Source organism: Ranitomeya variabilis, chromosome 5 (genome assembly GCF_051348905.1).
Source record: "Ranitomeya variabilis isolate aRanVar5 chromosome 5, aRanVar5.hap1, whole genome shotgun sequence".
Taxonomy (NCBI): Eukaryota; Metazoa; Chordata; class Amphibia; order Anura; family Dendrobatidae; genus Ranitomeya; species Ranitomeya variabilis.
The window spans coordinates 509,031,299-509,044,602 of NC_135236.1; the positions used below are offsets into that span (position 1 = coordinate 509,031,299).

Consider the following 13,304-nt stretch of genomic DNA (forward strand, 5'->3'; position numbering starts at 1 on the left):
AAGATCAGTGCTGGAGGATGCAGGGCTGAGGGTGAGAGGATCAGTGCTGGAGGATGCAGGGCTGAGGGTGAGAGGATCAGTGCTGGAGGATGCAGGGCTGAGAGTGAGAGGATCAGTGCTGGAGGATGCAGGACTTAGGGTGAGAGGATAAGTGCTGGAGGATGCAGGGCAGAGGGTGAGTGGATCAGTGCTGGAGGATGCAGGGCTGAGAGTGAGAGGATCAGTGCTGGAGGATGCAGGGCTGAGAGTGAGAGGATCAGAGCTGGAGGATGCAGGGCTGACAGTGAGAGGATCAGTGCTGAAGGATGCATGGCTGAGGGTGAGAGGATAAGTGCTGGAGGATGCAGGGCTGAGAGTGATAGGATCAGTGCTGGAGGATGCAGGACTGAGTGTGAGATGATGAGTGCTGGAGGATGCAGGGCAGAGGGTGAGAGGATCAGTGCTGAGGATGCAGGACTGAGAGTGAGAGGATCAGTGCTGGAGGATGCAGGGCTGACAGTGAGAGGATCAGTGCTGGAGGATGCAGGGCTGAGAGTGAGAAGATCAGTGCTGGAGGATGCAGGACTGAGGGTGAGAGGATCAGTGCTGGAGGATGCAGGGTTGAGGGTGAGAGGATCAGTGCTGGAGGATGCAGGGCTGAGAGTGAGAGGATCAGATCTGGATGATGCAGGGCTTTGAGTGAGAGGATCAGTGCTGAGGATGCAGGGCTGAGAGTGAGAGGATCAGTGCTAGAGGATGCAGGGCTGAGAGTGAGAGGATCAGAGCTGGAGGATGCAAGGCTGAGAGTGAGAGAATCAGTGCTAAAGGATGCAGGGCTGAGGGTGAGAGGATCAGTGCTGGAGGATGCAGGGCTGAGGGTGAGAGGATCAGCGCTGGAGGATGCAAGGCTGAGAGTGAGAGGATCAGTGCTGTTATGATCCCAGTGGCTGGGGATCACAGGAAATACTAGCTAAGTAATTAAACATAGACACGAGCTCTAGGGAGATGGTAACTGGACTGACCGCAAAACCTGATCCTATCCAAACACACTAAAGGTAGCCGGTGAACGTGCCTAAAATCCTGGAAGTCTCGACGCAGCTTCAGAAACTGACTACCCCTAAAGAGAAAGCAAGACCTCACTTGCCTCAAGAGAAATAACCCCAAAGATATAGGAAGCCCCCAACAAATAATAACGGTGAGGTAAGGAGAAAAGACACACGTAGGAATGAAAACAGATTCAGCAAATGAGGCCAACTAATACTAGATAGCAGAAGACAGATAGCGAACTGTGCGGTCAGCAAAAAACCCTACCAAAATATCCATGCTGAGAATTCAAGAACCCCCACACCAACTAACGGTGTGGGCGGAGAAACTCAGCCCTCTAGAGCTACCAGCAAGCTGGGAAATCACATATTAGCAAGCTGGACAAGAAACAAATAGAACACTGATGATCAAAAAATGAACAAAACGGAAACTTAGCTTCTCTTGAAGAGACTGGGAGCAAGGTAGTCAGAAGGAATTAGAATAGCACTGAATACATTGACAGCAGGCATAGACTGAGAGTCCAAGTGAGCTTAAATAGAAAACCAGCCCACAGATAACGAGACAGCTGATGCCAGTCACAAACCTACAGAAAGACAGCGCTCACACAGTACCACTTGTGACCACAAGAGGGAGCCCAGAAATAGAGTTCACAACACAGTGCTAAAGGATGCAGGGCTGAGGGTGAGAGGATCAGTGCTGGAGGATGCAGGGCTGAGGGTGTGAGGATCAGTGCTGGAGGATGCAGGGCTGAGAGTGAGAGGATCAGTGCTGGAGGATGCAGGACTGAGGGTGAGAGGATCAGTGCTGGAGGATGCAGGGCTGAGGGTGAGAGGATCAGTGCTGGAGGATGCAGGGCTGAGAGTGAGAGGATCAGTGCTGGAGGATGCAGGGCTGAGAGTGAGAGGATCAGAGCTGGAGGATGCAGGGCTGAGAGTGAGAGGATCAGTGCTGGAGGGTGCAGGGCTGAGGGTGAGAGGATCAGTGCTGGAGGATGCAGGGCTGAGAGTGAGAGGATCAGTGCTGGAGGATGCAGGGCTGAGTGTGAGATGATCAGTGCTGGAGGATGCAAGGGCTGAGGGTGAGAGGATCAGTGCTGAGGATGCAGGGCTGAGAGTGAGAGGATCAGTGCTGGAGGATTCAGGGCTGAGAGTGAGAGGATTAGTGCTGGAAGATGCAGGGCTGAGGGTGAGAGGATCAGTGCTGGAGGATGCAGGGCTGAGGGTGAGAGGATCAGTGCTGGAGGATGCAGGGCTGAGGGTGAGAGGATCAGTGCTGAGGATGCAGGGCTGAGAGTGAGAGGATCAGTGCTGGAGGATGCAGGGCTGAGAGTGAGAGGATCAGAGCTGGAGGATGCCGGGCCGAGAGTGAGAGGATCAGTGCTAAAGGATGCAGGGCTGAGGGTGAGAGGATCAGTGCTGGAGGATTCAGGGCTGAGAGTGAGAGGATTAGTGCTGGAAGATGCAGGGCTGAGGGTGAGAGGATCAGTGCTGGAGGTTGCAGGGCTGAGGGTGAGAGGATCAGTGCTGGAGGATGCAGGGCTGAGGGTGAGAGGATCAGTGCTGAGGATGCAGGGCTGAGAGTGAGAGGATCAGTGCTAAAGGATGCAGGGCTGAGGGTGAGAGGATCAGTGCTGGAGGATGCAGGGCTGAGGATGAGAGGATCAGTGCTGGAGGATGCAGGGCTGAGGGTGAGAGGATCAGTGCTGGAGGATGCAGGGCTGAGAGTGAGAGGATCAGTGCTGGAGGATGCAGGACTGAGGGTTAGAGGATCAGTGCTGTAGGATGCAGGGCTGAGGGTGTGAGGATCAGTGCTGGAGGATGCAGGGCTGAGAGTGAGAGGATCAGTGCTTGAGGATGCAGGGCTGAGGGTGAGAGGATCAGTGCTGAGGATGCAGGGCTGAGAGTGAGAGGATCAGTGCTGGGGGATTCAGGGCTGAGAGTGAGAGGATTAGTGCTGGAGGATGCAGGGCTGAGTGAGAGGATCAGTCCTGGAGGATGCAGGGCTGAGGGTGAGAGGATTAGTGCTGGAGTATGCAGGGCTGAGAGTGACAGGATCAGTGCTGGAGGATGCAGGACTGAGGGTGAGAGGATCAGTGCTGGAGGATGCAGGGCTGAGGGTGAGAGGATCAGTGCTGGAGGATGCAGGGCTGAGAGTGAGAGGATCAGTGCTTGAGGATGCAGGGCTGAGAGTGAGAGGATCAGAGCTGGAGGATGCAGGGCTGAGAGTGAGAGGATCAGTGCTGGAGGATGCAGGGCTGAGGGTGAGAGGATCAGTGCTGGAGGATGCAGGGCTGAGGGTGAGAGGATCAGTGCTGGAGGATGCAGGGCTGAGAGTGAGAGGATCAGTGCTGGAGGATGCAGGGCTGAGTGTTAGATGATCAGTGCTGGAGGACGCAGGGCTGAGAGTGAGAGGATCAGTGCTGGAGGATGCAGGGCTGAGGGTGAGAGGATCAGTGCTGGAGGATGCAGGGCTGAGAGTGATAGGATCAGTGCTGGAGGATGCAGGGCTGAGTGTGAGATGATTAGTGCTGGAGGATGCAGGGCTGAGGGTGAGAGGATCAGTGCTGAGGGTGCAGGGCTGAGAGTGAGAGGATCAGTGCTGAGGATGCAGGGCTGAGAGTGAGAGGATCAGTGCTGGAGGATGCAGGGCTGAGAGTGAGAGGATCAGAGCTGGAGGATGCCGGGCCGAGAGTGAGAGGATCAGTGCTAAAGGATGCAGGGCTGAGGGTGAGAGGATCAGTGCTGGAGGATTCAGGGCTGAGAGTGAGAGGATTAGTGCTGGAAGATGCAGGGCTGAGGGTGAGAGGATCAGTGCTGGAGGTTGCAGGGCTGAGGGTGAGAGGATCAGTGCTGGAGGATGCAGGGCTGAGGGTGAGAGGATCAGTGCTGGAGGATGCAGGGCTGAGGGTGAGAGGATCAGTGCTGGAGGATGCAGGGCTGAGAGTGAGAGGATCAGTGCTGGAGGATGCAGGACTGAGGGTTAGAGGATCAGTGCTGTAGGATGCAGGGCTGAGGGTGTGAGGATCAGTGCTGGAGGATGCAGGGCTGAGAGTGAGAGGATCAGTGCATGAGGATGCAGGGCTGAGGGTGAGAGGATCAGTGCTGAGGATGCAGGGCTGAGAGTGAGAGGATCAGTGCTGGGGGATTCAGGGCTGAGAGTGAGAGGATTAGTGCTGGAGGATGCAGGGCTGAGTGAGAGGATCAGTCCTGGAGGATGCAGGGCTGAGGGTGAGAGGATTAGTGCTGGAGTATGCAGGGCTGAGAGTGACAGGATCAGTGCTGGAGGATGCAGGACTGAGGGTGAGAGGATCAGTGCTGGAGGATGCAGGGCTGAGGGTGAGAGGATCAGTGCTGGAGGATGCAGGGCTGAGAGTGAGAGGATCAGTGCTTGAGGATGCAGGGCTGAGAGTGAGAGGATCAGAGCTGGAGGATGCAGGGCTGAGAGTGAGAGGATCAGTGCTGGAGGATGCAGGGCTGGGGGTGAGAGGATCAGTGCTGGAGGATGCAGGGCTGAGGGTGAGAGGATCAGTGCTGGAGGATGCAGGGCTGAGAGTGAGAGGATCAGTGCTGGAGGATGCAGGGCTGAGTGTTAGATGATCAGTGCTGGAGGATGCAGGGCTGAGAGTGAGAGGATCAGTGCTGGAGGATGCAGGGCTGAGGGTGAGAGGATCAGTGCTGGAGGATGCAGGGCTGAGAGTGATAGGATCAGTGCTGGAGGATGCAGGGCTGAGTGTGAGATGATTAGTGCTGGAGGATGCAGGGCTGAGGGTGAGAGTATCAGTGCTGAGGGTGCAGGGCTGAGAGTGAGAGGATCAGTGCTGGAGGATTCAGGGCTGAGAGTGAGAGGATTAGTGCTGGAGGATGCAGGGCTGAGAGTGAGAGGATCAGTGCTGGAGGAGGCAGGGCTGAGGGCAAGAGGATCAGTGCTGGAGGAGGCAGGGCTGAGGGCAAGAGGATCAATACTGGAGGAGGCAGGGCTGAGGGCCAAAGGATCAGTGCTGGAGGATGCAAGGCTGAGGGCCAGAGGATCAGTGCTGGAGGATTCAGGGCTGAGGGTGAGAGGAGGGCTCAGGCCTGTGTGTGCGACCACTAGCAATGAAGTTGAAATCCCCTGCTCCTAGAAAGTAATGTCACATGAAGAAATCCAGCTGCCTGCAGAAAGGAGTGAGTATATATGTATATGCTCAATGTGTAAAGTGTGTATATATGCAAGTCATGTGTCTGTAGTTTGTGTATGTGTATATATACATACATATATATAAAAAAGGGGGCAACAGCACAGCAGACTTCCAGAAGATGTTTATTGCCCAAATGGCGTGGCGACGTTTCGGATACAATCCTTTCTTAAGAAAGGGAAGAAAGCTAGGTCCTTATCTTTGCTGTTCCATATGTCACTTGGCAAGCCTACCCACTTTGCCATCACCTCTGGTCCACATGTTAACCCTGACTTATAGCTTAGTGACTCCACCTCACCAGGCAAGCCCTCATATGAAAGCCACTTTCTTGTCCAACTTGCTACTTCTTTGAATTTAAATTTCATAGGACATCATTAATGTCATTGTATACTACAATTCTAATACATTGTAGTATTAAGTGCAAGAAAATTAAATGTCAAAAGTTAAAAAGTTAAAAGTTCAAGTTCCCTATGAGAACTAAAAAGCATGTGAAAAATAGTTACATAAAAAAAAATATTCAAAATAAATAATAAAAAAACAACCCTTTTTATCAGTGTTTTTTAAAATCCAAACTAAAAAATACAATGTGTAACATATTTGGTATTGTCGTTCAAAGCCTGATATATCAAGATATAAAATGATTATTATTATTTAGTACATAAGGTAAATAGAGTAAAGAAAAATAAATAAATGCCAGAAATACATTTTATTCTTAAAAGTTATGGGTGACACAAATTTTTTGTACATTGTTCTCAATTTCTTAAAACTACTAGAATATAAAAAGCGTTAAAAGTTTGTCATCACCGTAATTGTATTGACCTGCAGTATATTTTTGACAGCTCATTTTCACCCAATTAGTATAGTAAAAGAGAAAACCTACCCCCTCTTCCAAAAATGTGGTAAAATAAATGGTCTAAATCACAACTACATCTTTATAAATCAAAACTACAGCCAAAAAAAAAAAAAATAAAACCTGAATATGGCTATGTAGAGAAAATAATAAGTGTTATAGCTCTTAGAAGAAAAAAAAATGAAAGCGCTAGAAAAGTAAAATTGGTCTTAATGGGAAAGTGTTAAGAGTTTTTTGGTGATACTGCTGGAACAGATCTGTGCACCAAACTGATACAATAAAATAATGCATGGTGGTCACATGCTGAACAGTAGTCAGTAGACATATATTATAGCTATTAAATATGGACAGAGCCAATATGTACTGCTGAGTCTTATGCTAGCTTGCCTAGGAGCCGTCAGAACCTGCAAACTAAGACATTTATGCTATAGTTTAATGAAAACACTAAAATACTCTTGGTAGACTGAAATTAGACAGCCACATTTTGTATGTAAATTAGAATTATTTTACCAGATATCTTCTCTGTGTTGCTACTTTTCTTTAACTCACCAAGTCTAGGATACCAATGCTGTTCCATCCTTGCATAATTGGCAGGAATGATATAAAGGTTGGGATAATCCAACATCCCCCAAGCATCAGCGCTATTCTCAGTGGGGTCATTTTATTCCTGTAAACCAAAGGCTGGCAGCAGATAGCGTAATATCTTAGAAAACACAAACAAAAAAAGAGAAGATAAATGTAGAGTCTGCGCATGATATACACAAGATTATGTAGCAGGTTCAATATTATTGTCAAAACATATTCTAGCAATATGAATTGCTGTTTGAAATCAATTGACGGGCTTGTACACTCATTTTTTTTTACCCATATGCATTGCAATCTATATGCGTATCAATTAGTATAAATATTTGGAAGATAGAGATGGTTGAACCTTTTAAAGTTCCAAATCGCCACATTGGAAAAATCTCTCTAAACAATTCAACTAGCAAGACATTGTTTCACCACATTGCAATACTTCAAAGCCCACAATTGCCCTAAAAAAAACATGTCAAACACTCAGTTCGCATAGGACTATGTCCAATATCTTTCAAGCTAATCTACCCAAGCACAGACTTAATAATGTCAACGTGACCTCATTATTGAAACAGATGGTAACATGGTAGTAACAAATAGCCCATTACTAACATAGCACACTCACACACTTTTCATGTTTTTTCAATTTAAAATTCCAATACACCCTCTACTTTCTCCAGTGATGCACTTGCCGATGGCAAAGGAGGCCAAGTGTGACCTGCATTTAACAGTACTACTGCCTCAGCGGCTTGTGCTGGTGTTGGTGCTTCTGCTACTATTAGTGACTTCATCTTTCTTACTCAAGGGGATTTTTGCTCTCTTGCACTGCCCTGTCCATTGTCATTGATCATTTTTCTTTTGCTATACACCATAATTTAGCTTTTGATAATCTTTTCAACCCCAATGACTCAAACATTCATAAAAGTTGACAAATTAGATTAGCAAAACAATTCCGTAAAATCAAATATGCACATTTAAATATCTACATATTTACATTTTTTTTCTTTTTTTTTTTTAACAAAATTAATTTCCCCAAAACTACATAATAAGAAATGCTTGGTAAGCACACATGGAAAAATCCAGTGCCTGCAACACTGTTTTGTCCTGTAATGTGACTTGTAAAACAGATGTGCAAAAAAACATGTTTGGACTTTGTAAAGTAGATAGACATAGTAACATATCTAGATTTTAGGGGAATTTTCTTTTGTATTTTTTTTAAACACATTTATTCCCCCTTTGCAAAAATAATTGCTTAAGCAAAAGCTCATTACAGTTCCTTGTAACAAGCAAGTAAAAAAATCTCCAAATGAAAGGATTTTACTTTTTGACTGTAAAAAAGTATTGTGCTGCCTTGCTGCTGTTTACTAGTACAATAAAAATGAAGAAAAAATGTGTACTTGTAATTCTAATGCAGCACACCAGATGCCAGCTACCCCATATCACTGATCAATTTACAAAGCCTTTCTCTGCTGCTGACTCCTCTACTATATCTCTCCTCTCTTATCAGATGAGTCATTGCATTATTCAGACTACTACTTTCATCACCTTCACTTCTGCAGTTGTTCAACATATTACTGTACGGAAGTATTTGTTCAATGGTATAAAGCTTTTGCTTCCTGTCTATATTGCTGAGCTGTGAGCTCTGACGCCCTCTTACTATCTTAAAGAGAACCTGTTACCATGAAAATACAGTCCAATTTGCAGGCATCCTGTTATAGAGCAGGATGAGGGTAGTAGATTGATATATAGTTTTGTGAGAAAAGATTCAGCAAAACTTGTGTTTTATTCATTTAATCCTCTGCTCTTTATGGGGGTTTCCATCCAGTGGGTGGTCTTATCAGTGACTGATAACTTTCTATGTATTAGTGTGTGTGAGAGGTGAGGGGATTGAATGGCAGTGTACAATCCTCCTGTGTAGCTGTAACTGGACATCTGGCTCAGTAGGTGAACCAGCCATACTAGCTAGTATCCAAGCTCCTACAGGAAGACCTCCTGTGGAGTCCATGCAGTGTAACTGCTCTGTTCAGACAGCTAGGATTTCATTAAAAAAATATGGACTTATGATATGTCCTAGACACGCTGTTTATATTTTTGAGATCTCTGCAATGGACCGAATGCCTTCCAGGGTCTTGACACATTCTAGCACTCCAGAGTGGGGACATAGGTAGAACAGCTAATAGCTAATAGGAGCCAGATAGCAAAGTCATGGCTGGTCTCAATGTGTAGGAGGGGCTTGCCCAGATGGCACCAAAACCGTCTCTCTAGGACCATCCATTAAGAGCTATGACCTGTCTTAGGTTTTGAACTTTTTAGCTGCTAGATGCTCGGGGAGAGGTTTTAGGTCAAGCCCAGGTGGCAGGAGGGGAGTGACTCCAAGGGGTTAAATGCTTGTTTAAAGCATGACCTATTGATTTTTTTCTGGGGAGGTAACAATGACATATTGTGTCCTGAGAACTCAAAGAACAGAGGGGACTACCAGCCTCCCATGTGGCAGCCCTGCCCCCACAAGCCAGACCTTTGATCTGACTGGTAAACAATTGTTAACTTTAGCACTCTTTGTACTACTAATATTTGTATTTGCATATCTGACCACTGTATATGTATACCCATTGTGTTTTCTTTAGTGTGCCTTTAATGCTATTAAATATATAATTTAACCTTGGGCTGATCTTTTATCTCGATCCACGAATCCACACGTCTGTGTTCTCGGCTGAACTTTACATGCTACCGGACTGGTTTAAGACCCGACATAATTCCGTTAACAGACCGGGCTTATATCTAATGAGGAACTGGTGCCAGTGAATGGGGCCTCTCAGCCTGTCAGGTTTGTGAAAGAGTGTGGTGCCATGTCAGTGGCTGCATGGGCCACCTTATCTCACTCCCTGAGCCACCCTGGGCCCATGTGGACAGGGAGTATCTGTGTAAAAATGTGTCAAGCTGACATTACATGTCCTCGGGGGGAGCGGAACTTCAAGTAGGTGCAAGTGCGAAGACCATACTGTGTGATCTCTCCAACGTAATAGTGATGTCAGGTGGGGTAGAGAGGTGCACGTTCATCACATGTGTTGGCAGCGGTGGGATTTTGTGTGATCTCTCTGGTGCCATAGCTGTCAGTCACTAATAAAATCACCCACTGGACCAAAAATCCCAAAGAGAGCAGAGGAATAAATGAATAAAATAAAGGATATACTGAATCTTTTACATCCATTGAGGAATCAGTGACCATTGCACCCCAGCATTAAAGAAGTCCTCACATCAAAGTTCTTATCATCTTATTATATGGAAATAATTATTTTAAATAGCATTGTGCACTTACAATTGCTCATTTTGCCTTTCCACCCAGTAAATTCTTCTCTTTGCTCTTTGTAGAAACAGGAAGTCCCTAGTCCCTGCATTTATCATTCCCCTCTTGAACTCATTATCCAGTTGCTCCCTTCTCCCTCCGGCCTGGAACTTTTGCAGTGACTTATGACTCATGCAGGGAAAATCTGACTCCTGTTTCTAGATAGAGCCTAAAAGGATTCAGCTAGTCAGTTTTTAATCATTTTATATATATGTATAATACAGCAGGGCTAGTATCAGTGGTCTCCTAATGCTGCAAAATCTGGACAATAACCACAATTTTGCCGGTGGGAGAAATGTTTTTCTAAAAATAGATTTGCGCAGATGCAGACCTGGAAGAGAATAGTGTATAACCACAGTAGTAATAGTGATGATTAGACACTAAATGAGACCTAGAAGAAAAGAATATGTTTACTGAAAGTAATGCTTGAAGCTGTCAGCACTGGAAAAAAGGAGCAATAAAAACAATAAGTAGATTGCACTATGCCCATAAGAAAATTGCACTTGGCCCAACTTAGTTATAGCACCTTGCTCAGCTGTAGAAAAAATACATATAAACATTTAACCAGCCAATATTGGTTGATAATTATAAGAACCTGTGAAAAATATAATTGCACTTAGCCCACTTAGTTATAGCACCTTGCTCAGCTGTGAAGAAAAAACTATATATATATGAACAGTAAACCAACCAGCGTTGTTTGACGGTCACCTAGAAGAGAAGGTTTGGGGGATCTGCTATAGGAACCTGTAAAAAAGTACAGTGGAATAATAGGACAATGACAACAGCAGTGTACGAAAGTCTTAAATGGTCCATACTAGGGTTGAGCGACTTTCATTTTTTTAAGATCGAGTCGGGTTTTGCGAAACCCGACTTTGTCCAAAGTCGAGTCGAGTGCAGTCGGCCGATTATCGCTAAAAGTCGGGGATCGACCGAAACACGAAACCCAATGCAAGTCAATGGGGAAGCATAGTCGGCAGTGAGTGGAGGCCAGGAAAATACCTACAGTGCCCATTTTAATGCCAAAAACATCCATTCTTGTTTCTGAAGCTTGTCAATCTTAATTAACTTTATAATAATAGTTGGGCATTGGAAATTGGGGGTCATTTGGCAAAAGTTGTGGGGGGTAGGGCTGGTTCAAGGTTTTAGTGGGCCCAGGAAACGTGGACTACGTCACGGCGGTGGATCAGTGAGAGGTAAGTATTTCAACTTTGCAAGTGCTGTGATCCTGAGCAAGCAGGGAGGCCCACTAGTTCGCATTGGCACTGGCACAGGGCCCCTCAAAGTACAGCGGTGTGTTTGCACGGCGGGGGTGCCTCCCACCAGCAGCGACACTTTTGTTTACTCTGAGGGGCCCTGTGCCAGTGACGTCGCCAATGAGTATGCCCCCCCACCTGATGAAGGAACCTGCACTTTCATCTGCACCTTCCTCTTTGTCCCTGTGTAAGGTGGTATAACATGCGGGAAGGGGAACCTTACTTTCAGCAGGGTCAGATTCTGGCTGTGTAGAGTGCAAGGGGAATGTAGTGGTCTAGGTCAATGTACCAGCAGACTCATCTAGCAGTGGCTGGGCAATGGGCAGGATGAGGAGGAAACACAGATATAGGGCCAAAGAATAAAGTAGGCTAAATGCAGTTCAAAATTGGTAACAGGACTAAACAGGCGGCATTGCTTTGTTCAGTGGAGTAGCAAACCCAGGAGCAGAAGACACTGTTTTAAGGGCCCAACCACACTAGTAGGCCAAATGCAGTTTAGTATCTGCTACTATAGGCCAAAAGCCTAAAGACTGAAGCTCAGCTTTATCCAGTGGAGGACAACACCAGGGAGCGGCACACACCGTTAGTAGGCCGTAACCACCAATTTTTTAAAAAACAGCACTTAATGAGAGCCAGAAGGTTGAAGCTCAGATTTAGACAGTGGAGGACAACACCAGGGAGCGGCAGACACCGTTAGTAGGCTGTAACCACCAATTTTTTGTTAAAAAAGCACTTAATGAGAGCCAGAAGGTTGAAGCTCAGACAAGGCAACCTGGAGGAGAACACCAAGGAGGAGGAGAACACTCAGGAGGAGGACAACACCCAGGAGCGGCAGACACCGTTAGTAGGCCCTAACCACCAATTTATTTAAAGAAAGCACTTAATGAGAGCCAGAAGGTTGAAGCTCAGCTTTATACAGTGGAGGACAACACCAGGGAGCGGCACACACCGTTAGTAGGCCGTAACCACCAATTTTAAAAAAAACAGCACTTAATGAGAGCCAGAAGGTTGAAGCTCAGCTTTATACAGTGGAGGACAACACCAGGGAGCGGCAGACACCGTTAGTAGGCCGTAACCACCAATTTTTAAAAAAACAGCACTTAATGAGAGCCAGAAGGTTGAAGCTCAGATTTAGACAGTGGAGGACAGCACCAGGGAGTGGCAGACACCGTTAGTAGGCCCTAACCACCAATTTTTTAAAAAACAGTACTTAATGAGAGCCAGAAGTTTGAAGCTCAGATTTAGACAGTGGAGGACAATTTGAATTAGGGACTGCAGACAGACTTAGTAGGCTGTCCCCTGTGGACCATGCATCCACCACATTAACCCATTGCGCCGTAATGGACACGTAACCTTCCGTGGCCATGCCTACAGGTCCATGCGTCTGTTGTCAGGTGCACCTTTGTACTCACAGATTGCCAGAGTGCATGGACAATGCGGTCTTTTACATGCTTGTGGAGGGTTGGGATGGCTTTTCTCGCAAAAGAAGTGTCGACTGGTTAGCTTGTAGCGTGGTACAGCGTAGTCCATCATGGCTTTATTAATATAAAATAAAATATATAAATAGGCTCTATGAACTTTTAAATAGGTTCCAGGGGTGCACGGGCAGCATTGGTGTGGTCAGTGGAGGAGGATTGCAAGGAGGGACCGCAGACAGGCTTACTAGGCCTAAAATAACTAAAAATAGGCTCTATGCAGTTTTAAATAGGTTACATGGATACACAGGCAGCATTGTGGTCAGTGGAGGAGGATTGCAAGGAGGGACCGCAGACAGGCTTACTAGGCCTAAAATAACTAAAAATAGGCTCTATGCAGTTTTAAATAGGTTACATGGATACACAGGCAGCATTGTGGTCAGTGGAGGAGGATTGCAAGGAGGGACCGCAGACAGGCTTACTAGGCCTAAAATAACTAAAAATAGGCTCTATGCAGTTTTAAATAGGTTACATGGATACACAGGCAGCATTGTGGTCAGTGGAGGAGGATTGCAAGGAGGGACCGCAGACAGGCTTACTAGGCCTAAAATAACTAAAAATAGGCTCTATGCAGTTTTAAATAGGTTACATGGATACACAGGCAGCATTGTGG

The 13,304-nt window shown here is 46.4% G+C and overlaps 1 protein-coding gene across 3 annotated transcripts in view; it reads right to left on the minus strand.

Annotated features, from left to right (window-relative positions):
• Window positions 1-13,304, minus strand: part of HTR4 (5-hydroxytryptamine receptor 4) — a 922,564-nt gene that overhangs the window by 304,778 nt on the left and 604,482 nt on the right. For all 3 annotated transcript variants that reach the window (XM_077265736.1, XM_077265737.1, XM_077265738.1), the window contains one exon: window positions 6,597-6,750. In XM_077265736.1, the coding sequence (XP_077121851.1) occupies window positions 6,597-6,750 (154 nt within the window). The remainder of the gene's footprint in view (window positions 1-6,596; window positions 6,751-13,304) is intronic.